This window comes from Pectinophora gossypiella, chromosome 10 (genome assembly GCF_024362695.1).
Source record: "Pectinophora gossypiella chromosome 10, ilPecGoss1.1, whole genome shotgun sequence".
NCBI classification, from domain to species: Eukaryota; Metazoa; Arthropoda; class Insecta; order Lepidoptera; family Gelechiidae; genus Pectinophora; species Pectinophora gossypiella.
In genome coordinates, this window is record NC_065413.1 from 13,516,480 (window position 1) to 13,542,673 (window position 26,194).

The 26,194-nt window shown below is 38.8% G+C and overlaps 1 protein-coding gene across 1 annotated transcript in view; it reads right to left on the bottom strand.

Annotated features, from left to right (window-relative positions):
* Window positions 1–1,569: 1,569 nt before the first annotated feature.
* LOC126370417 (uncharacterized) overlaps window positions 1,570–26,194 on the bottom strand; it is a 52,368-nt gene continuing 27,743 nt past the window's right edge. Inside the window, exons 3-5 of the mRNA XM_050015254.1 lie at window positions 6,402–6,644; window positions 6,096–6,258; window positions 1,570–2,046 (exon numbers count right to left, since the gene is read on the bottom strand). Coding sequence (XP_049871211.1) covers window positions 1,790–2,046; window positions 6,096–6,258; window positions 6,402–6,644 — 663 coding nt within the window. The 3' untranslated portion in view covers window positions 1,570–1,789. The remainder of the gene's footprint in view (window positions 2,047–6,095; window positions 6,259–6,401; window positions 6,645–26,194) is intronic.

Sequence of the window (26,194 nt, forward strand, 5' to 3'; positions counted from 1 at the left end):
GGGTTGGTAATCCACCTCACAACCCGCACGATAGAAGAAGAAGACTTAAAATCTTCATTTAAGTATTGTATAGTGACCTACGACATGTTATAAGTTCGAATTATGGCGTTGACAGCGATTCCCCGAACGGCGATTCGCGGTACGGGGCGAATCTCTTTACGGCGAGTGGCTTAACGTCGCGTGTCTCTACGGCGCGTTCGCTTTATGTTCCCTCTACTTCGAGCGATTTTTTTTGTATAGTACAGTTATGGTAAAAAACTGTTTGGAAATCATCTTTTCATCAATCCGGAAATGTATTTTTAAGAAATAAACCAGCAAGCAGCAGCTGGGCCCGCGTGGTGGTTTAAGGCCCGATCTCCCTATCCATCCATAGGGAAGGCCCGTGCCCCAGCAGTGGGGACGTCAATGGGCTGGTGATGATGGTGATGAAACTAGCAAGACTAAAAAAAGTTGTAAAGAGACTCGCCGTAGCGAGAATCGCCGTTTGGGGAGTCGCTGTCAACGCCATAATTCATAAGTTCTCTTATTATTTGTGAATTGAAATTCAGCTTATAGGCTTATAAGCGGTTAAGTCATTCAGCTTATAAGCTTATAAGCCGTTAAGTAATTCGGCTTATAAGCTGAATTTCATAGACTGTATTACGGTTGGGGAAACTTCGGTTCATTTTAGGCCAGATGAATGGTTCTTAGCGCTTTGCAGTCCCAAATCCATGTTTATTGCACTCGGATACGCGAAATGAAGCTGCAATGGAATCCACCATTCTGCGATGTGTGTACTTACTCATGTTTATCATTTTGGCTGTGGTACTTAGATAGAATAAAATGGTTTTAAGCGGGTTATTGTTTCAATAACATAAGATCACAACTATATCCCAAGGGGATAGTCAGAAGTACATCCATCGTAAGTTTCCGCATCTCACCGAGCTTTCTGTTAGACCAACGTGATAGGTGGTGAGCCATATCGTCGTTTATAACGGTCGAGCCAACTGTGTTAGTGAAAACTGCACTTAAGATAGATAAATAACTTACAAGGTGCAAGTCCAGTGCCGGGGATCGAACCGGCGATCTACGTTTGAGAAGTAAGAAGTTGTACTACAGGACTACCGTGACATTATTCTTTAAATATAATAGCTGTCAATCATCCATCCTTTTTTTTCGGCGGAAGTATTAATTTAAAATTAAAATTAGGTGTCTGATCAAATCGGCACCGCTTTAAATGTAGAGGTAAATATTTATAATTATTGATACTGTAAGTTTCTTGACCTAACATAACATAAAATAAATAGCCTATTCCTCCCCCCAATATCAGGCGAAATAAAAAAATATAAAAAAACATTTAATACAACTATCTTTATAAAATGAAATGGTAACTTAATATTAAAGTATAAACATGTCAAGAAATAACAACATTCAAACTACTTAACTTAACTTAGACAATAATTTACATTTAAGACGGTCTATAACCAGCTAAATGCTAAACTTGTGTAAAATACAGAAATAACAAAAATATTTTTTTCATTCATTCTCATCATCAAACAGACTTTTTGAAATTTGAACTAACAAGCGATGGAGACGTTAATCCAGATTTGTCTATACAAGCGTGCAAAGAATCTGGGGTGTTAAAAAGACTCAAAAAAAGCAATATTGCTTTTTGACATTTATCGTTGGCACTGTGCACTTACTTTTAAATGCGGAAATGTTGAAATGCAATATTGGTTTTCATATAAATTGCTTTGCCTTTTTGACTACCAGATTCCATTTCGATAAATTGCAGTTCAAAAACAATATTTTACAGTTCAACATCATCGTCGCTATCAAAAGACCTGTTGGATATTTCTTCATCATCGCACGCCATTTTGCCGTTCATGTATTCTTCACTGAAGTCTTTTAAGGCGTCTTCTATTTCAGCTTGTTTGGAGAGGTGGGGTACTTTAGAGAAGACCACGACTCCGCCGGTCTCACAGTCTCTCATAAGAAGCATATTGTGGGCTACCAGCCACTGGTCTGCACTTTCCTCTTGGATCTTCTGAGCTCCCGTGTAGGATTCTGGAATTAATAAAAAAGTAAAAGTATACCAAATAAAGTAAAATTAATACAGGTTAACAGCGGGCTTCTTCTATCGTGTGGGTTGTGAGGTGGAGTAGCAACCTAATCAACTCTGGTGTCAGGGTTACTATTGAGCCGCCATAGGTCTCTGACATGACGTACTTCAGTAAGTAACCGGGACCAACGGCTTAACGTTTCCAACAGCTTCCGAAGCACGGATCGTCTTACTTTCGGACAATCAGGTGATCAGCCTGTCATGTCCTAAGCAAACTAGGGATCACAAAGTGACTTTTGTGATATGTCCCCGGGACACAGGAGCCCTATGATAATACAAATTTTTCATAAAGATAAAGAATACAAAGTCCGGTGGAGACACAGGTATGTAAGATCAATTAAAAAATAATAGGAACATTATGGTTAATGTTAAATTTAAAGAGATTAGGAATTAAACAGGTAAGTATCTTAAACTCTAGCAATCTTCAGATTAATCTTACAAGTATAGAAACCAAACACGCATAGGTATTGATCCTTAAAATGTTGGAGTGTAGATGTAAAACAAGAAATAGTGTAGAATTTATTGATTCGATTTTTGGACAGATTAGAAGGGTTACTAATATAAAACTGGTCAGTAGAATATTTTATTTAATCCTATGCAGAGTAAGGAAGATGTCATAAGACATAATCATCTAAACTTCAGATTATTTACTTTTACTAATGTGTCTACAGTAATTACATAGTAATACATTAATTGACATAAAAAGTAATATTGAGATTTCACGTTTATTAAACATAACATAAAATTTAAATTAAATTTAAATAATTAATTAATAATTAATTAATTATTTATAATTAATAATTAATTAATTATTTATTATTTTAATTTTTTTTTAATTTGAGTAAGTAAATGTGTAATAGCAATATTGGTTTTTTAGATGAATTGTTTCGACTTGGCCTTTTTAGATCCAAACTAAGTAATGCATTTTAAGATATAGGTCTTCTAAAATTTGACGTTTAGTTTTTTAAAAATATTAGACATATAAGCATACGATCAGGAAACTTAATGACAGAGGCTGTTCCACTTAGCTCTAATATTACCACATTTTCCAGTCCGTTACATAAAGTATCCATGAGACAAAAGCTATAGTATCAACAGATCGTCGCGCCAGCCGCGCGCGGCGCCTATGCTAGCAATTTCACGGCAACTTTACTTTGGCAACCGTCCTTTTGGGAGTTACAAATTCAAAATTAACCAGTGGGAAGTGCAGACTAAAGCTGCCTCTAATGGAATAGTGCACGCTTTGTGAATGCCTGATGAGGTCCCATTGTCCGTGACTAAAATCGCCAACTTTTTCACGGGACTAATTTTACGACGTCAAAATTGTTTACGTGCCAGAGAAAAGTGTTCCGAGCCAGTAGTTTTTGTAGTTTGCTGGCTCTGGAATTTACATATTTACATAAAATGCAAAACTTAACACTTTCGGCTGAGCAACGTCATTATACGTCAAAATAAAAACACCCAAATTGACGCAACGTATATTCCCGTCAAAGAAAAATATGATTTTATTCCCACTACGTGATAGCGCGCTGACAGCCGATACTAAATTCTATTAGCTACGTCATTGCGCCACAACACATCAGATTCCCAAATCTCTAGCGCCGCGCTGCATTCGTTTTTACCGTCATTTTATAGAGGTCACTCACACATACACATTTATTACGCATACAATCACAACGTTGATGGACGTCATCCTGTAGGCTCTACGCCATTGTAGACGTCTTATGTGTCAATTTTACGTGATATCGTAATAAGCGGATACTTCATCAACAGATGTATTGGGGACTCGTCCTGGGTCCCTGCTGCGTGCAGGGGTGGAAGTCTGCTCAGCGTCTCGCGTGTCACCGCCGCTTGCAGATATCGAGGGTCCCTCATAAATGCCTACGTTACCACTTTCAGCAGCAACAGACTTTTTGACAACTGTTACATCACCTCTGTACCTGCTATATTGCTCGCGCCTGCGGAGGGCCACTCGACGCTTCCTGCGTCACCGCAACTTGTAGATATTGTGGATAATTCTTCGTCATCGTCCTGCATCGCCACCACTTGTAGGCATAGAGAGTGACCCGACATCTCTTGTATCGCCACTGTTTGCTGATATATAGAGGATAATTCAGCACCTCGTCAATCTCGAAGTTATTCAAGAGATGCTGAAGTGAATGGGAGGCGGCTGGCGGGACGCGGAACGGTTCCTCCAGTGGGAACGTTGCCCGTCTCGTGGCCGTTCTCGAAACGTATAATCAAGCGACAGACAACGACCAGGACGTCGAACATCATCCTCAGTTACGGGTGCTCGGTAAGAAGTCTACAACGTGTGAGGGAAACATTTAATTGAATTTGAATTCGTTATAACAGAAGTAGACGGATCAAATTCAAATTGAGCACCTGTAGAAACATTATCAAAATACAATGTTGGTACTATATCTAATGTGGTTTTTCTCAATCACATGTAGCTCGAGGCGGTGTTCAGCGCCTTGGTCCTCGCTGCCTGCTGGTTTGTATGTCGCGGGAGCGGCTTCGAAATGGGCGATGTTCTTATGAACTGTTTAGGTTCTTACTGAATATAATGTTCTGCGTTTTTCTGGGTGAGAGCCTTCAGCGCTCCCCATTTGTCCGGCCAAGTAATTAATGCCATCTGCAGCAAATCTACAATAAGTCACGTCAAAAAAAAAGTGTTCTGCGTCTTGCTGGCTGCCTCTCGTTTGCTTGAACACTGTTCAGAGCTCTGGAATGACTGCGAAATTGTCGAGATGCTAGACTATTATCTATATCTGCAGATGTTGACGACGCAGAGGGTCCTGGGTTGCCCTCTGTATCAGCAAGCGATGGTCAGGCAGGAGATGCTGAATTAGTCTCTATATCTGCAGCAACGTAGAAGGTATTGGATAGTCCGCAGTGTATGCAGGTTGCGCTGACGCGGCAGGTGTTGGGTGGTTTTCTGCAGGCGCCAACAATCCAGAAGGCAGAGGGTGGTCCACGGCAGGTTCAGGTTAAGTGTTAACTGCAGTAACGTGCCTATTTCTACCTTAGGAACCTTTCTATTTTTGCAGGCGGCGTTGTCGCGCGGGATGTTGAGTGGACTCCCACTCCATCACTGTATGCAGCGGTGCTCCGCGATGACCTTCTATTATATCTGCTGATAGAGTTGCATTATATCTCTGAGAAGTAGAACCATCCGATACACGTATATTGAAAAAGTCGACTTATTCTCTTGTTGCAAATAATATTTTTACTTACTCAGTGATCAAAATATAACTTTTTTTATTGATTTTTATAATAAATATTTAGAAAAGCGTCTATTGACGACGACGTTTATAAACGTTGTCAAAATAATAAATAATGATATTTGAGTATTGCGTGACAGAACGTATTCAAACGTCCGCGTCATTAGATGTTGTTAGTTAAACTGTAAACATTATGTTACCCGCATGTGACGCAACTTCTATAAACGATGACGTTGTTAGACGTTGTTCCTTTTACTAATGATCGTAGTATAACGGTTATGATAGAACGCTTATATACGACGACGTTTAGTAACGTTTGTGTCATATTTCACATTATTCTTGATTATAACAAAATCAGAACGTCCTTCAGCGTCTCTTAATTTTGTATGGAAAATTAATGTGTCATAATACATTTTTTTAAATAGCCGTCCGGTCAGCCGAAAGTGTTAACATGTGAAATTGTGTCCTCCTTGGCGTATATAACATACTCGTACCTACTTACTAAGTTATTTTATTCTAAAAAGCTTTTCATTTATATTTGAATTTTACCTGCTACCTAACTATGAAGTCAGATAACCTGTTTATACAATGTTTTTGACCATCCTAACTATAAGATGGGATACTAATGGGTTTTGTGTGAGGTAGATTAATAACCTCAGTCACGCTGGAGTCGGGGTTATTTTTGAGTCGCCAAAGACCCCTGACATAGCTCATGTAACGACTAATTGTCAGTTTGTCTAGCTCTCTTTTACCACTCTATAAATACTTACCTTCTACAATGATGATATTGTCCAATACTCCTTCATTCTCACTGTCTCCTTGCAGGAAATGTCTTCTGTGAATTTCCGTTGCAGCCTTGATTTCCAAATTACATTTGTTCCAGTTGATTGCGCCACTAAAATTCCCGTATCTCATCGCGTTTTCTTTTTTCTCCTAAAATAAATAAAACAAAAAATATGACTCCATACAATGAGATGAATCAATTAAGAATCGGGAAGTGCATTCCTTTACTTGACAGAATATTATCTTTTGTTTTTGTTTCTCACAGAAATAAATGAATGTGATGAGAAACGTACCTTATCCGTAAGCTTCTTGATATGAATTTTAAAGCACTGCACTTTCTCTGGTAACTTGTAATACGCAGTCTGCCAAACGTCTGCCATTTTATTAAGCTCGAAATTGATTGTTCCTTCTTTGAATTTTTCACACACCTCTTTTATTATAGCGACATTTTTTTTATGAATACGAGGAATAGTAGAATTACGTTTAACTGGTTTTGGGTTGCTGTCTTGAGGCTCCCAACTTCTTGGTGTAGCTTCCTTTAAAGGAATATATTCGGTCGTAGACTTCGTTGTTGAGACGTCAACTGTTACATTTCTTTGGCTTTCACGCAAAACTTGCCACGTAATAACCGTTACTGTCGTTGTGCCTGCTTCTGTTGTTGTGGTGTTTATCAATCGTTTACCTGGAAACCTCGTTGGCTTAACCTCTGGTGGTACATTTCTCGTCGGCTTCGTCGTATCACTTTCACCACTATTTAAATCGTTAATTTTCAAACCGTCCGTAATTCTGGAAAATAGTAACATAAATAGTATATTTTTTAGAACGGTCTTCATTTTTCTGCCCTTAATGGCTCTGGTCAAGAACTGACTGACTAGACAAAACTCCTGCGATGACTGTACCGAAATGTTTAAAAACATTTTCCAGCAAACCTTTTATTTTGTCTTTCACTCATTGATTAACTATAGTAAATACGTGTGGCCCTTTGTACAACAATTGCAATTGTTATGTGTGTAAATGATGTCATTTTATTCAATCAGTGCTATGAGTTGAAAGAAACGTATCGATTTTTTAATTGATAAAATGTCTATTGTAGCGTCCTTTCTTCAGTTCAATGTTGACAATTCTGGTGTCATATTGTTAAGCGGTGCATAGCTGGCAGTGTTTTTTTTAATCAAAATGAGGTCAGTATAACTCCTAAGTTCAATGGTTCAATGTCAAGTAATGTGTCTTTGGTCTTTGGGTTCAATACTGTTGAAAGTTACTGTTATATGTAAAGGTAAGAAGCGTTATTTCTATGATAGCATCATCATAAGCTCTCTACAGATCTTTTTACGTGTATAAAAAGATGTAGTCTTCTACTGACTGTTCAATAAAGGCCTTGACTTATCTTGAATGGTCCTTTGTCAATCACATCCATAACTTTAGACTAATAATCTTTGACATTACCACTTTATGAGTTTCTTAGTTGACCACAAAAAAAAAGTTTTCATCTCGAGCTCCTTCGTGCTTCGGAAGGCACGTTAAGCCGTTTGTCCCGGCTGCATTAGCAGTCGTTAATAACCATCAATCCGCACTGGGCCCGCGTGATGGTTTAAGGCCCGATCTCCCTATCCATCCATAGGGGAGGCCCGTGCCCCAGCAGTGGGGACGTTAATGGGCTGATGATGAGTTTCTTAGTGCGTCTTATCGTATCTTGGGCAGAGATGGAGATTATTGATAGTCATCATCATCATCATCTTCCTAGCATTATCCCCATTTTCACAGATAGAGAAGAAGAATATCTCGTCCTAGAAGGTTACACAAGTTACAAAGACACTGAGAATAGCTCTTTCCATAGGAAACCAAACTAGGTTACTGACTAAAGAGAGTTTAAATATAAGAATATACGTATTATGCGGCTTCAGCTTGTGAACGATGCCGAAAGTTCTGAACGGGCATGTGGGTTCCGCAACTCAGTTTTCGTAGTTGCAACTTATCTCACTACGTTTGGATACTGCGGAATTGCTAATGAGAAAATTAGTTAAGGCAGACAATGTTTTGGTCAAAAATAAGTTGTGTTTTACCTAATCTAGTAGTCTGTGATATAAGAGCGGTTTTGTGTTGCATGAGATCTTCTTCTATCGTGTGGGCTGTGAGGTGGATTACCAACCTCATCTACCCTGATGTCGGGGTTACTATTGGGCTGCCAAAGGCCCCTGGCATGGCTCATGTAACGACTACGTACTTACATCAGTAAGTAGTAACCGGGACCAACGGCTTAACGTGCCATGCATGAGATCCTAATCCGATAAATAACAGATAGTAGATTTGTCAGGGGTTGGGGGGAGGCCTATGCCCAGCAGTGGGCGTCGTACGGCTGATGATGATGATGATGAGATTTGTCAGAAATATGTGATCACGCACATTGGATCAGTTCAATTTCACGCCATCCTTTCCAGTCCGTCCGTACTTTAAAGTTACTCTATTACTCTTTACTAAGTAGGTACACGGTCTGGTCACGGCCTCCGTGGTCAGTGGTTTGAGCGTTGAGCTCACGATCCGGAGGTCCCGTGTTCAAATCCCGGTGGGGAAATATCACAAAAATCATTTTTTGATCCCTAGTTTGGTTAGGACATTACAGGCTGCTTACCTGATTGTCCGAAAGTAAGATAATCCATGCTTCGGAAGGCACGTTAAGCTGTTGGTCCCGGTTACTACTTACTGATGTAAGTAGTCGTTACATGGGCCATATCAGGGGCCTTTGGCAGCTCATAGTAACCCTGGTGGGTTGATGAGGTCGAACATTGACTTCATAACACCCAAGAAATAATTTTAAAACAGGGTTATTTCCCAAATTTTGTTTGGCGTGAAAAACGACTCCCTATCGCTTTTTTGAAATTATTTTTTAATTTTTCTCAGGAAGCGACGCGCGGTCTCAAGGGTGTATTAAATTATAAAGAAAAATGAAACAAATGAACGGCGAATGAACACGAAATAAACAGCTGAGTGGATAAGCAAAGATGGCAAAAAATTTTCTTCTGAGAGGTTTGGTTAGGATATTGCAGGCGGTCCACCCCATTGGCTGAAAGTAAGATGATCTGTGCTTCGGAGGGCTTTTTTAAGCTGTGGGTACCGACTACTATTTTCTTAAGTAAGTATGTAGTCATTACCATGAGTCACGTAAGGGGCCTTTGGCGGCTTAATGGTAACCTTGACGCCAGGGTTGATAAGGTCGATTACTGATCTCACAATCACTCGAGAGTAAAAAAACTGTAGGTATGGACTTGTCACTGACGACGTATCAATATCGAATTTTGTTTAAAGAACTTTCTATTAACCGTATATTTTTAATCCTAATATTACGTTCCTTTGTAGAAACTTGAAATTTAGTACCCTGTACAGAAAGGCTGTATGCTTCGAGATAATAACCCGATTACTGTAGCCATAGAGGCGGCCAATCAGCTCGCGACACCAAACGCTTCAGAACCCCGATACCGACCCCGCCGGCGTGGTCGACAATTTCCCTCATTCAGCGCTTATCGCTATCGACCCACTAGGGTCGATTAATCCTTTTAATATTCTTCCTCTCAGACGACGCCCTGAGCCGAGGTTCGCGCCCAACTGGGCACCCGCAGGCCTGTTGTCTTAAACGTTGTACCGGGTGAGAGCCTTCAGCGCTCCCCATTTGTCCGGCCAAGTAGTTAATGCCATCTGCGGCAAACCTACAATAAGTCACGTCAAAAAAAAATTCGAGATAATATCTCATTGTTAAATGGTATAAAACAAAAGAGGTTCGATTTATTTATCGACTAAAGAACACAGACTAGCTGACATCCTATAAACGAATAAAACTTTTTGTAAAAAACCGTCCGAACCGTGTTGTAAATTTACAAGCCTGAAAAGTCCTTAACAGACAAAGGACAGTCTCACAAAGTGATTTCGACAATGTCGCCATCGGGAATCGAACCCGGATCTCCAGATTGTGAGCCTAACGCTCCATACCCCCTCCGGTTGATTGAGGGGAGGCCTGTGCCCAGCAGTGGGACGTATATGGGATGTTTATTTCATGTTATATATGGTTGTCTACTTGTTATACGACGTCTATGGTAAAGAAATTATTTTTTAACCGACTTCATAATGTTTATACATAAGTACATTCATTTATATGAGAAGAAAATAAGCATCCTAGAATGATTATATTCTAAGGACATAGTTTTAAATCTTGTCACTCACACAGGCCTTTACATCTTTATCAGATGATTCAAACAGCGTTATCTTGTCACTAGAGGCATGCTAATCCTTTGAAAGAATAGCGAGATGAAAATATGTTTAGGGTAATTTATTTTGCCTGCGAGCGAGTATACTCGTTATGCATGCTCGTTCATATTATTCATAGTTTTAGGCCTTTTGCTGGCAAACTTGCCTTGGAAAATAACCTATGCAAATTATTTGACCGCCAATGTTCTTTGTGATGGGTTATAAACTGATTCGAAGCTAATGTACCTATTACATAAGAAGGTAAAGAAGGTAGGTATCTTATTCTTTCATCGATGAAAATGGCTGGCTGACATGATGGTAATCATGCTTTTCGGTATAATATTAATTATAAGATTAATTATTCCCTAAGAGATAAAAAAATATTAATGCGGGGGAAGAAAGACAAGTTTGTCAGAATCGAAGGAAATGGTATAGTTTCTGCTTACGTGAGTTTATGTATGTATGTAAATGATAAAAATGTCGGGTAAACGATTGTGTTCCTCTAACTTATTAAATAACTTGTAATGTAATCTACAATCATTTAAAAGATGTGTTGCTGTTGCAGTTTCTTGGTTTCTTCTCCTCAGCCATAACACCTTGCGAAATGACGTAGATTCAAAAATGTTAAATTTACCTTTAACGAGTTTAATCCATGATTACGTTGAATAAATGAATAAAAATTCTCATTTCGGATTTCAAACATTGCGAGGCATGTTCCCTGCACGCCTTACGCCGCACGACATGCGTGGGTAGCACATGCTTCGCCACGGATTTGAAGGAAGAGTCAGCGCCACTTAAAAAGTCCCACGGCCGCAGTATAATGACTTGTCATTTAGTTCCATTGAAATTCGCGGTATTTCTTTCGTGGCGCGGATTCTAAGCACTTGCGAGGCATGCGGGCTCATGTGGCGCATGGCGTCGGGGCACAAGCCTTACAATGTTCGCACCGGGTTCGTTTTCCTTTGAACATTGTATTGTATGATATACAATGTCACTTGACATTCATTATACCTACTCTTTTCGTCAGTGATTCACGGAACAAACTCGCTCTAAAACTGCATAACATACTGCCGACGTTTTTATTACACAATTATATGTTAGAAAATATGAACATTGTTTCAGGCAATATAAAACTGGCGGGAAATAAAATTATTTCGTTCCGTGTAACATAGTTGTTTTATACAATGAAGTATTTTTGTTTGCAACGGTTGTTGTTTCCGTATAAAATTCGAATATTCATTTTCGGAAAGTATTTTCAACAGGTGCACATAACATCTGCATTTTACGTGTTAACTGATGTTCACTGACACGGGTATGGAGTTGTACATTTAAGTAGATCGTAGAATTTGTGATCGTAGAACGCGTGACTTACATCGTAGATTAAGATGTTTTCTACGATCCCGACTTAGGCGATTTTATTGCTGTGTCTTATCGTGTCTTGGTCAGAGATGGAGATTATTTATGGTCATAGATCATCATCATCATCTTCCTAGCATTATCCAGTTTTTCACAGGGTCTGTTTACCTAACCTGAAGATTTGACAGGTCCGGTTTTTTACAGAAGCGACTGCCTGTGTAACATTCCAACCCGCAAAGGGAAATCTATCCCGTTTCAGGCTTACATCACTTAATTCGACTAAATTCAACTTTGACTTCATGTCTGGATTTTAGATAAATTAATATCACGTTGTTTACCAGGATTTGTGTTTGGTTAATGGCAGTAGGCTCTTCCATTATTTAACCCCCCCCTCCTCTTTATTTAAGACCTCCATAGATAGGGCGTGTACAACGGTGGTTGCCCCAATCGCCTTCCGTTCCGCAGTACACCGACCAATTTCTCAATCGGTGGTGTTCTAGCCACCATCATTATATGGGACTTAAATTTAGTTGGCGAGAAGTGGGTGTCTATTCTATACACGTCTGCATACCCCTTTGGGGAGTGAACTTAAAGCTGAACTAAAGTTTATAAAATTACTTGTCGTACTCCTGTCGTAAGTCGACTGGCAGCACGTTGTACACATACGGTATAGTACTTAGTTTATGGAGCGTTCTGTCTCCGAATTTACTTGCTTCTATGCTGGTTCTAAATAAAAAACATAGAATACGTTCAGCTGCTTGTCTTCCCGGGCATGTCGTAAAAACCGACAGAGGGATTGTGTCCTCTAACATGATGGACTAATGTTATGGGCGATAGGCTGATCCCTTATCACCATAAGGTTTATCATATCCAGCTTGCGACAACGTATCAACAGTGGCTGCAAGTTATCTTTGATTACTTGTAACTCTGCCCACCCCATTAGGGATTACGGGCGTGAGTTTATGTATGTATGTCTGTCTCCGAAGTAGTTGGCCCGTGGTACAGGCATTACGGTGTAGTACTTCTAGTTTACCTTCGTCCTGTTGCATTTTCTTGCAATGTATTTGACGCGTACTGAAATGTATTCATTGTTACAAAATTGTATGCAAAAGGACCCATTCAGCTTTAATTCATTTCAATTCCGCACGTTTGCGACGACATTGTACATGGCAGAGTGTACTAAACGCAAACCGAGTTCATCGTAGTCTGTAACAACAAGTCGTTGCAAAACAAAACGTGACGTTCGCAGTTTCGACAATCTGTGTAAGTAGTCCAACGAATTATCACCTCTATCTCAACAGAGATATGACGCGAATTTCCCCGGAAGACAGAGGGATGTTTTCATAGGAACGTACTTCGGTTGTGGCTAAGAGCTCATTACCTCAAAACTTACTCTGGAGAGTTGACAAAACAAACCGAAGACAATGGAATTTACTATAACAATGTACTAACTGTTTATTTTGTACCATTGGCGATTTCGAAGGATATCTTGCGAAGAGGTATATGTACTTTTTTAATTGTGGCAGCATATTTTTTCTATCACTACATAGTATACAACAAAGTCGCTTTTTCTATCTACGTAACGGATTTTGATGTGTTTTTTTTTAATCGATAGAGTGATTCAAGAGGAAGGTCTTTAATATGTATAATAACTAACATCCATTAAATAGTGGAGAAATACTGTTATTTTTGAGGTTTTTAATGTGATGTCGTAAATAATATCATTTTTTCCGCTTATACATTGCAAACGCATGCTGAAACCTACATGATTTATCAAAATAACATACCTACTAATTATTGTACACATTAAAAGGGTCTACAGAAAACTCCGCGAAGGTATATGTTTATCTCTTATGGATATCCCACAATAACATTTTTTGGTCATTTACTTTTTACGACAAATAATGGCTATTTTTCGAAGCGATTTTAACCAATACAGCATTAACCCTTATCCAATTAAATACCTTAAATACATTGTTGATTTAATATAGATCTATATGACCCTTTTACAGCATATGATTTAAATGAATATTTTCGAAGATAATACAGATTAAAAAATTGCGCTTGTCAATTAGTTCCATTAAAATCCGTGGAATCCTTTCGTGGCTCGGACTATCTTTTAAACTTGGGCGGTTAAAGAGGCCACATTGAAATAATCCATCTAAAAAGCAATATTACAATTTGAGATTTTCCACATGAACAAGTAAGTGCGCAATGATAACAAATGTAAAATTGACAAATAGAAATATTGCTTTCGATGACTGTAAGTCGGTTAGTGTTTGCAGATCCATTGTATTCTAGTATTGCATGGAGCGTCTCTTCTAAATCACTTCCATCTATTCCCCGAATAGGAGCACTCTAACAATAATGACGTTAGATAATGAAGCTTCTAGATGGTCTCTTGTTTAGAATATAATCTGCATGATATCCTAGTGTTGTGCAGCTGGTGCTAAGGGGTGTCTCCTTTTTGTTAAAATTGCTTAAATATGTTAACTTTTTATATAGTGAAATAAGCGCGCCATCTATTGGTGATAATCGCGTGCCAAATAAGCGCACTGTCCGCCAGCCCGCTCGCTACAGCCCGCCATAATTTTTGTTCACTAATTCTTTTTATTACAAATATTTCTTATTTTATTCTGCGTGGATAATTAAACAACTAGGTACTTAACTTGTGTAAAGTGTTTTTATTCAAGGAACGGCTATAGTTACATAATATTATTTCATATTTAAATATCGGAAAAATAATGTAATGACTTCTATCTTCAAAACTTGAGTGAAGAGCCCTGCGCATGTAAGTATTATCATCTCCATGCTAATTAAGTAATTTTTTTCTGTAACATTTTTCACCTCAACTACACGGATTATTCTCTCACTATCAGATGAAATTTTATGTTTATAAAAGAATTATGAAAAACCTTTGAAGCAACGTTGGATAGAATTTATTTTATTATTATAGTAATACGTCGGTCGACAACCCTGTCTAGTTCATACTTCATTTTGTAACGTAAGTATTATGATATATTGCTCGGTTAGAAAATCTCGTTAAGTTTTATAGTTTAGTATAAAATAAAATATTAATAAGTAAGTACCCGCTTTAATGCTCAAAAATACGGAATAGAAAGAGGTTGGAAAGGCCCTAACGCGCATGTTGGCAATTTCAAAAAAGGAACGTCACGTCACTTTTTAAGAGAAAAACGTTTTGGCGGGCGTTCCGTCTGGGACTACGAAGAAAAAAACAAGTGAAGACGATTATTGTCGAGAGAAGTGAAAACTGAAAGACTAGTTGCTGTATTCTTTTGTATAATATTTCTTATTATAATTTGTAGTAATAATATTTGGTTTCCGTAATAAGAGTTATATTTGTGGTAAGTACTTAACATTTACTGATTAAAACTGGGTATGTTACTAATATTTACGTTTTATTGTAGAGTTTGCTAACGCGCATTTCGCTCAACACCACTCTCTTTTACTACTACTCCTGCAAACAGATAACTACGATAGCTCTACTGCTTCTCAAATTCCATAGCCACTTTACCGGCAATGTATATTTTATGTAATAGGCTGCAATTTTATCATTAATTTTCGTAAGATACTGCATACAAAAGTAATTTTTTTCATAAACAGCTGATCATATTAAGATTTTTAGCTGTCCTGTGATAAGGAAGGATCTCCTTGCATCATAGTAGATATTTGATTTTTGACCTTCCAGGTTATAATCCACAAGACGACCTTTTAATATACTATCGCGGCGTTCCGTTTATCGTAAAGTTTGCGGACGAGTGGAGTGCAAAGTTGGCCCATCCAACCTCTTTCTTCTCTTCCGTTCTCAAAACACATTGCCAGTAGCATTCTAGTGATAGTGAGAAAATAATGCTAAGGATACATAAGCAATATTCTGTGCTATTTACTTATTCAACATAGAATAGTGCTAAATTAATAATAAGGCAATAGGAGCTCGGTGGCGCAGCGGTAAAACGCGCTCGGTCTGCGATCGACCCACTAGGGTCGATTAATTCTTTCAAATATTATTTCTCTCAGACGAGGTTCGTGCCCAACTGGGCAACCTCAGGCCTCTTGTCTTAAACGTTGTACCGGGTGAAAGCCTTCAGTGCTCCCCATTTGTCCGGCCAAGTAGTTAATGCCATCTGCAGCAAATCTACAATTAGTCACGACAAAAAAAAACTATCGCCAAACTACAGCCGTAGTTTGTTGGCGTTACGCTCATTCCCTAATTTTGTTTACTTATCAGGTTTCTCGAATCCGGTCCTTCGTGGAAGACAGCTCGATGCGATAACGCGACGAAGTGGGACTGCTCGTGTGTCATCTCTCTCAAACATAAGCATCCGTTGTGTTAATACGGCTTCTTTTTCGGTAAGTACATTGAAGTTATGATAAATAGCTGACAGGCCCCGAAAGCCAACCCGACCAGAGCCGTAAAAAGGTTGACAAATTATAGTTTCACTAGTTATGATAAATGTCGCCGCAACTCTAGTTTTGAGTGTGCCTTTGAGCTACTCGGGGCGGAAAATCAGCAACAGAAAAAGAGGGAAATTGTGTAATTTACAGTATGATTGCCGTGTACCTGGAATGTACTGCAATATAAACCATGTAAAAGGGAGTTCGTTACCCAACTCGCGAAGCAAATAAAGGATATGTTGTTTGAAAACTTTGAGGTATCGTTCAGACCATGATTCTGAGTTGACGTCAAGTGGAATTTTCCGTCGCAAAAGTATCAACTTAGAATCATGGTCTAAATCATCCCCTTCAGTATTCGTTAATACGTCACTGACATGTGTATGTATGTGTGTATGCTCTTAGACCAGATTAGCATAAGACCAGGCTCTCCTAAACATCAGTAATGCTATCGATGTTATCGCTATCGACCCACAAATATTCTTCCTCTCAGACGACGCCTTGAACCGAGGTTCGCGCCCAACTGGGCACCCTCAGGCCTGTTTTCTTAAACGTTGTACCGGGTGAGAGCCATCAGCTCTCCCCATTTGTCCGGCCAAGTAGTTAATACCATCTGCGGCAAATGTACAATACCTAAGTCACGTCAAAAAAAATGTCTAAGTCACCTAACTAACCAGCTAGCCTCCGAAAAGTTTATCTAGACAGTCAATCGAGCTGTGTTCGCAGTGCGCTGCAGAACTCACTCATGAATATACCTAATCTCATTTGGCTTGACGCCCTCAAGTTTGCAATTAAGCACCTCCGTTGCACAATCAGAGCAGATCGCAGTCGATTCCCGGTCTGGTTTATTTAGAAGACAAACTATCGTAAACAATTCTGTGTAAAGCACGCACTCACAAACAGAAGTACGCAAGCACGCATGAACACACACAAACACAGCCCAGACATGTATGGAAAAGTTACAAGTAATTGGAAGTTCTTTTCCGTGCATTCACAATTGGTAAGTATTGAATTTTTAACACCGTCCACCCAGATTGTACAATTTTCACGCCTGGTATGATACCTATGTGACTTCAATAATTTCCCTCAATATTCGTTACGATATCACTTACACCCCGTACAAGTACATACGGTAGCCATACAAGTAGGCATGGGTGTTAGTGACACCGTAACGAATGGGGGATGATTCAGACCATGATTCTGAGTTGATATCAAGTGGAATGTCCTATCGGAAATTGTTTGGATTTAAATCTTTTTTAAACTTTTTTCCATTGCATACTTTTGCGATGGAAAATTCCACTTTATATCAACTCAGAATCATGGTCTGAATCATCCCCCTCAGTATTCGAAGGTCTCAAAGTCTCAAGGAGCTCAAAGTTTTCGTTATTATGTCACTAACACCCTGTATGGGTGCCTAAAGGCAAAAGAAAATAGCAAGTAAAGAGAAAACCGCCTACAATAACATCCCTCAGTGCTTAGACTTCCTTTCAGAACCGGAGGGGAGGTTTCCATGTTTATATGACTTGGTGGAGGCTTATAAGAGTTTTAATTCTCCCCTCAGGCTTTCAACTTGACTTTGAGACTGGTGACTTACATAACGCAATAGTAACAATGGCAGTTTGCTTGTTTATGAACTACGTAACAAATTTTCATAGTAACCATTAACTTATAAGAGCTTTTCAGGCGTTAGAAAGAGAAGGCAATTACGCATAAGTTGTTCTCCCTCACTCATGGTGTCATTTTTAATTTGCAACATGATAAATAGGTCGCATCTTGCTACTACTTGCTTTGTGAGACTGTCCTTTGTTTGTTAAGGACTTTGCAGGCTCGAATCACCTGATTGTCGAAAATAGTAAGATGATTCCGTGCTCCGGAGGGCATTTAAGCCGTTGGTCTCGGCTATTAGCGGTAAAAACACCTCCATTAACTTGTCGTGGAGCAGCGTGGTGAAGTATGCTCCGTACCCCCTCCGGTTGATTGCGGCGAGGCCTGTGCCCAGCAATGAGACGTATATAGGCTGTTTATCTATGTTATATAATGTAAGTACTTACTCAAATCCAACAAGCAGTTGTTTTCCTTTACAAATAGCTACACTTTATGACAATAAAGTTCATAAAGCTTGCTAAACAAGCTATAAAATCTAACCTTTTGTTATGATTGCTAGACGGAGGCACAATGAAATTTTCCGAATATTAAAACACGTTTTCAAGTGAGGGTGCCTTGTGATTACGTGTATACTCGAGTGGCGACAGTCGAAAGTATTTTTGATGTTGGTGTGAACGTAAAGAAATGGTTTTTAAGTCAACATACATAATTGCAAAATAATAGTAACTTCCTATGGACTTCGAGATTCACTTAAAACTGTTGAAGTCTTCCCCTCTACCCCTGGGCAAGGGTTCTACGTTATACCCTGTAAGCCTGGGTCTCTATCTGACGAGACGCCTGCAAGCCTCTGCACACGTCAAACAGGGAGCCTGTCGACTTAATTCTGTCGGGTTATCGACCTATGTCAAATTTTGAGAGGGTTGTTTAAACTCCTAAATCTTTCTACATAAAATTGACTTATGTGTCATACATTTTATGCCTGTCGATTAGCCGTCCCTTTCTTTTTTGTCGCATACAAAAAGGACAGATATAACTTAAAATAAAATTAGATTTTTGTTTTTTTTTGTTTTTTTGACGTGACTTATTGTAGATTTGCCGCAGATGGCATTAACTACTTGGCCGGACAAATGGAGACCGCTGAAGGCTCTCACCCGGTACAACGTTTAAGACAACAGGCCTGAGGGTGCCCAGTTGGGCGCGAACCTCGGCTCAGGGCGTTGTCTGAGAGGAAAAATATTTGAAAGAATTAATCGACCCTAGTGGGTCGATAGCGATAAGCGCTGAATGAGGGAAATCGTCGACCACGCCGGCGGGGTCGGTATCGGGGTCCTGAAGTGTTTGGTGTCGCGAGCTGATTGGCTGCCTCTATGGCTAGAGTAATCGGGTCGTCGGGGATAAAATTAGATGGTGTGTACGAATTGTAGCGTTGACAGCGACTCTCCGAATGGCTTTTTTTGGCTTGATTCTCGCAGATTCGCCGTAGAGGGAATCGCCGTTCGGAAAGTGCCTCTCAACGCTACAATTCGTGTGTACTGGAATCAACATTATGTTAAAATATTCAAAGAATCGAGTATAATGGCGAGGAATGCAATAAGGCGTTTTCTTAAGCAATGCACGCGGCAGTAAAACGTAATGTTTACGATTGCTAAGCGATGCCAGGGTGCGGAAAGTAAATTTTTATTTTATGGCTAAATCCAGTTATAAAATGTAGGTAGCTATGATATTTGATTATAGGAACAGGTGGGTCGTAGTGAATACCATAATTATTTACTTATTTATACGAGTAACTTATATTTACTTATTGTTCAGGTAATCAACAGCTTATAGAGGGTGTCAGTGACATCGTAATAAGTTACCATGTCATTTACACCAATTCAAATTCCACTTGATATTACCTCAAAATCATGGGCTGAATTGTCACCCAAAGAGTTTGTTACGGTGCCACTGATACCCATATGTACCCATACGGCTACCTGTACGTACTAATACGGGGTGTAAGTGACATCGTAACTAATACTGAAGGGGATGATTCGGCTCATGCTTCTGAGTTGATATCAAGTGGATTTTTTTATCGCAAAAGTATAAAATTGAAAATAATTTAAAAAAAAATAAAAGTACATGAATTTTGCGACGGAAAATTCCACTTGATATCAACTCAGAATCACGGTCTGAATCATTCCCCTCAGTATTCGGTAAGATGTCACTAACACCCTGTATAGTATACATAGCGGTAATATGATATTTTCTCTCTCTCTATTTAAGAGCTGCGCTCTTGTCGGTGGAGTAACCGCCATTCCTCTCTTCTTCCCGCCAAAACCTTCACCTCCCGATACGACACGACCTGCACCTTCTCTTTTATTTGTTTCATAAACGTTATCCTAGGTCTACCCCTTCCTCTCTTCCCTTCAATTTTTCCTTCTATAATGTTTGTTATAAATGAATCGTGTCGTATCAGGTGGCCAATCATATTTCCTCTCCGGTTCTCTGATAATGATAGAATATGATATTTTAAGTAAGTTAAAAACAAAGAATTATAGATTACTCCGGTTTAATTTTCACTTTGGCAACCCAGGATTGTTGTCCTGAGAGCCCTCAGCGTTCCCCATTTGTTCGGCCAAGTGGTGAACGCCACCCGAGGCAAATCTAATAAGTCACATCAAAAAATAAATAATGAATGGAAATAAATAAAGATGGTGTTTAGCCATCTTGATTGACTCGCACAGGATTTTTTCCATATGTCATTCCTAGTCCGCTTGGTTTATCTTTCATCCCTTTTAGAGATTCGATTCTTAAAAACATTTAAAATATAACGATCTTTGCAACTTTGTAGTGCCAGCGGTTTTCGCAAGCGTCGATATTATTCTAACAATGTGTTGACGCCATAATTCATACCAAAGCGGTAGTAATAGGATATAAAGGACTAGATATCAATAAAACTTCTGTAATAAAATGATACTACATTGTAAAAAAGCAGTTTTGATATTGCGAGCTTTTAATAATTAGGACTAATGAACGTGGAGGAAGCAAGAGCAGCCGCTGCTGCACATGCTGTGAATCAGGAGTGTGACGCGGGGCGGAAGGCTTGGCAGGACACGCATATAAGTTTTATCCAGCAGGGATTGTCTGGAGCTATTTCTAGCCGGAATGATATCGGATAGACCTAGTTTTATCCAGCAGGGATTGTCTGGAGCTATTTCTAGCCGGAATGATATCGGATAGACCTAGTTTTATCCAACAGGGAATGGCTGGACCTAGTTCTAGCCGGAATGATATCGGATAGACCTAGTTTTATCCAGCAGGGATTGTCTGGAGCTATTTCTAGCCGGAATGATATCGGATAGACCTAGTTTTATCCAACAGGGAATGGCTGGACCTAGTTCTAGCCGGAATGATATCGGATAGACCTAGTTTTATCCAATAGGGAACGGCTGGACCTAGTTCTAGCCGGAATGATATCGGATAGACCTAGTTTTATCCAACAGGGAATGGCTGGACCTAGTTGTAGCCGGCATGATGAAGGCTAGACTTAGTTTTACCCGAAAACAATCGGCTAGTACTAGGTTTAACCAGGAGTAAGTGGCTACACCTAGTTCTAACCGGCTAAAACTAGATGTAGCCGTGGTTATTAACGACTGCTAATGCAGCCGGGACCAACGGCTTAACGTGCCTTCCGAAGCACGGAGGAGCTCGAGATGAAAACTTTTTTTTAATTTTTTGTGGTTGCCTATCCTATGACCGGCCTTTGCGAAAGTTGCTTAACTTCAACAATCGCAGACCGAGCTCCTTTATGTATATTATGTAAAAAGTAATTAGGATATTTCGTTATGGAAAAGTAATTGGAATAAATGACAAACTGTTTCTTTGCAAGGAGGTCCATTTGGCGATCATCATTACTTACGTCTCCTTTACGCTTTTTTGTATTGCGCGATGGAAGCGGAGATGTGAGCAGCTGTGCGCGCACGAAGCACAGCGGAGACGCGGTGTGAGCGGTATTTATTCAACGTAATTATCACGGATAAACTTGTTGAAGGTCATACATTGTTTTAAGTTTACGCGGTTATTATCATAATTAAAACACATAATAACGGGTTCAGTCATCCCGTGATCATGGCACTTGCAACAGTGTCGAAATATCGGGAGTCTCATATCCCTATTTTAAACGCGGTAAGAACCCGTTATTATGTGTTTTGTTGAAGGTCTCTTACGAAATCTATTATAATTAGCTTGAGATGTCCAGCTTGCCCGTTGTCAGAAACAATGGGATTATGCTAAATGAAATGAGATATAACGTCCTGTCCTGTTTGGGAAGTTTCCCAAGCAACGTTCGCTCGCCGAATTGGATTTGCCGATGGAAATTGTGTTTTGAGAAATAGGGTATCTCAGTTACTGAAAACAGAATAGATATTTAATCTATACAGAGTAGTAACATAAAATAATGTGTACTTAATTGTACTTTTAAAACGTTGGTAGGTGCAGCACCGTTTTGAAAATTTTGACATTTATTTTTCTTATTTCAAATTTGGGTTTTATTCACAAAATTTTATTATGATCTATGTTTATTCTTCTTTTATTGTGCGAGTTGTCAGGTGGATTACCAATCTCATCAGACCTGTTAGGGTTATTATTAAGACGCCATCATCATCATCAGCCGTACGACGCCCACTGCTGGCCACTTAAAATAATTGTTTTCTTTCTTATTATAAGTACGTACACGACCTCCGTGGTCCAGTGGTTGAGCATTGGGCTCACAATCCGGAGGTCCCGGGTCCGATTTCCGGTGGGAACATATCACAAAAATTACTTTGTGGTCCCTAGTTTGGTTAGGACATTAAGTAAGAAAATCCGTGCTTCGGAAGGCACGTTAAGCCGTTGGTCCCGGTTACTACTTACTGATGTAAGTAAGTAGTCGTTACATGAGCCATTTCAGGGGCTTTTAGCGGCTCAATAGTAACCCTGACGCCAGGGGTTGATGGGGTTGGTAAATCACCTCACAACCTACACGACAGAAGAAGAGTAACCCTGTCACCAGGGTTGATGTGGTCTGTCGTTGACCACAAGATCTACACGAAAGAAGAATATTACGTATATGGGCGATTAGCTGATTACCAGACACCACACCCTACAAGTAGTCTTCTGATAACTTGTGGCTCTGCCTACCCCAGCAGGGATTACTGGCGTGACTTTATTATGTATAAATAATTCGCAGTACGATGAGAGTTGACATTGACAAATTACTGCAGTGAGGTTTAGAGGGTTTAAGAGTAAAATTTTGTTTGAAACGCTTTTTGGAAAATGTACACTGAAACAATAGCACCATTTGGAATGTCATTTACATACATTATTCTCTTTTATGTTGGGCTGGGAGTAAATTATAAAATGATTTATCATTCGAGCATATACTCTAACACCAGCTAAGTACTTAGTACACTTCATTTTTTACATACATACATACATAAACTCACGCCCGTAATCCCTAATGGGGTGGGCAGAGCCACAAGTAATCAAAGACAACTTGCAGCCACTGTTGATACGAATTCCAAAGATGGATATGATGAACCTTATGGTGATAAGGGATCAGCCTATCGCCCATAACATTAGTCCATCATGTTAGAGGACACAATCCACTTCATTTTTTACTTTCATCATCACTCATTTTAGAGCCACGCTCTGGTCGGTGTAGCATTCTTCATGCTATTTTTTAGGGAAAAATAGGGCAGTGGTTTTCCTTTTGTCTTCCGCCCTGCAGTACTCTGTCTGACGCGAGTGGAGTGGCGCTCAGAGTAGTCTCTTTCAAAGCCGTACTAGGTCTCCTGTCCTCCGCCTCTGAATAGTACTAACAGTTACTGCTGCCCTCTGTCAGGTTCCAGGTTAGGTTATTATTTTACTTTACCTACTTACTTTTTTATGAATTTATTTTTATTTAGGTTGAATTAATCAACCCTAGTGGGTCGATAGTGATTACCGGGCAATGAGAGAAATCGTCGACTACGCTGGCGCAGTGGACAATCATAATCATTTTTATTTAGGTTAAATATGGTATTTTAACATGGTAACAAGTGTAAATAAGTACATCATGTTTTGCTTATAAAAATAGGCATGCAATATTAGTAGTGCGACAAGTATTCTTAATCAGTTTTATCTCATAAATTCTTCAATTTTATAGTATATTTTTTTCGTTGGCCATTTATAAATTTTTTTGTTAAATTGAGTCAAAGGTATTTTTTATGTCAGATGGTAATCGATTATATAATTTTATACACATACACAAACAATTACGGTTATATTTTCTGTCAACTGTGGTACATCAAAGAAAATCAGTCTAGTGGTGATTTCGTTGGCTTCTTGTGCTTATATTAGCAGCTGTAATGAATAAATACAATTATTTTTTGTCAAAAATGCAGGCCGCCTCTATGGCTATCCGGTCAATCGGGCAACGATATGGTATTGAACAACGCTAAACACGTAAGTGAGTGACTCGCCTGAATCGAAGCACAAAATAATTCGGCACAGAAAAATAAACTCAGTTGACGTCGTCCAAAGCAACCCCTATACACCCAGATATCATCAGAATCTGAGATAGTCAATCGACCTTTGAGCCCAATTTGATTGAATTGATCCCTCATGTACTGTGCCTTTGAATCTCACCACAATGGGTGAAGAAGACGGCTGTACAAAGATGAGTGCACTCGAGCCATAGGTCACTGGTTCCTTTTAGTAAAAAGATTGATAAAAAGCTATATCGTATTGCCAAAGATACGAACAAACTACGGTAAGCGAATGTTTACATACGAGGGAGCACAACTTTATAACCGACTACCGTCCGATATAAAACGTATTGACTCAGACCCGTCATTTAAAGCCAAATTTTCCCATTATGTAATACAAAATATTACTTTTTAGAGCATCACAAGGCACACTTACAATACAAGGAATAAAAATAAAATTGTTGTTCAAAATTCTAGATTAAGTAAATTAAATTCATCTTTTTTGGGGTTATGTATACGTTTTTACAATAAAATACCAGATAATATTTTAAATTTGTCAGAGAACAAATTTAAAGCTCACGTGAAGCTTACTTTATGTAAAAAAGCCTATTATAAGATTAATGATTAAGTACCTAAATGATAAAAATGTCTGGTATTGAATGTGTTCCTCTAGTTATTAAATAACTTGTAATGTACCCTCATTGATTTAAAAGATGTGTTGCTGTTGCAGTTTCTTGTCATTTCTTCTCCTCAGCCATAACATCTTGCGAAATGACGTAAATTCAAAAATGTTACATTGACCTTCAACAAGTTTATCCATGATAATTACGTTGAATAAATGATTCTGATTCTGATTCATCCTATAACTTTGTTTCTGTATAGCATCGAAATCATGATTATTATTAAGTAAGTATTTCTTATGTAAGTGACTGTAAGTCTTTAATAAGAAATAAAGATTCTATATACCTATAAAAGTGGAAATGAAACAATGTTTTCTATGTACGGTCACGAGTACTAATAGTATACACTTTGAAACCATGTCACATTAACTTTCTTGACAAATTAAACCCTAAGTCTCATTAAATGTCAAATATGATAGTGCGACAGGGTTCTAAAGAAGGTACATGACATTGCCCATGACTGTACGTACAAGAAGTGTCATTAAAAAAATTATGACTCCTAAAAATAATTTCATCATAATGTATCATAATCCTACATTTATTACAATAAATTTCATTTAACATTATTATAGAGATGTCGATACTAACGTTCATCGTAAATTGTAAAAATGGCGACTGGTAATAGTTTGTTCAACAAAAAGATAAACTCATTGTCATCTTTTCCGTTTTCATTCTTATGTCGAATTCCAATTTCAAATATTAAAAATAAAAATATTTTACCGGAACCCAACTCGGGAACAGCAAACCGAAATAAACAAATATTCTCATTTATTTATCGACTAAACTTTTCCAATCGTATTTTTCTTAGCTGTCTTCATAAACGAATGCTATCCATATATTTTCCGGTTCTGATAAAACTTTTATAATTTTCAATTCAATTTGGCAAACATGGAATGTTCCGTAGATCGTGTCGTGTCCCGCTACCCACAGTTCCGGGAAGAGATGGATAGTCTGGAAGTGACATCGTCGATAAAACCAAATAGACGCCAACCGTCTTAATACAAAAAGAGGAAAAACGATAATACCAGGTTAAAAATAACGTACGCGCCACGATAGAAGTCATACGGCCGCGGCGCTAGTGTCGCAGATTCTACTTAAATAATTATTATGACGCGTTAATCGGTTTCATTGAACTCCATGATTTTTTCGTGAACTGGACTATATTTTAAACTTGGTACCTATTATATTTATTCTTCGTTTTGTAAAAAGGCGGCTAAGGTATGATTTTTCGCGTAGAAATAATAATAATCTACGAGCCGAGACGCAACCAGATATATCGCATCATATTCAGACGCGGAGGGCAGGAGTTCT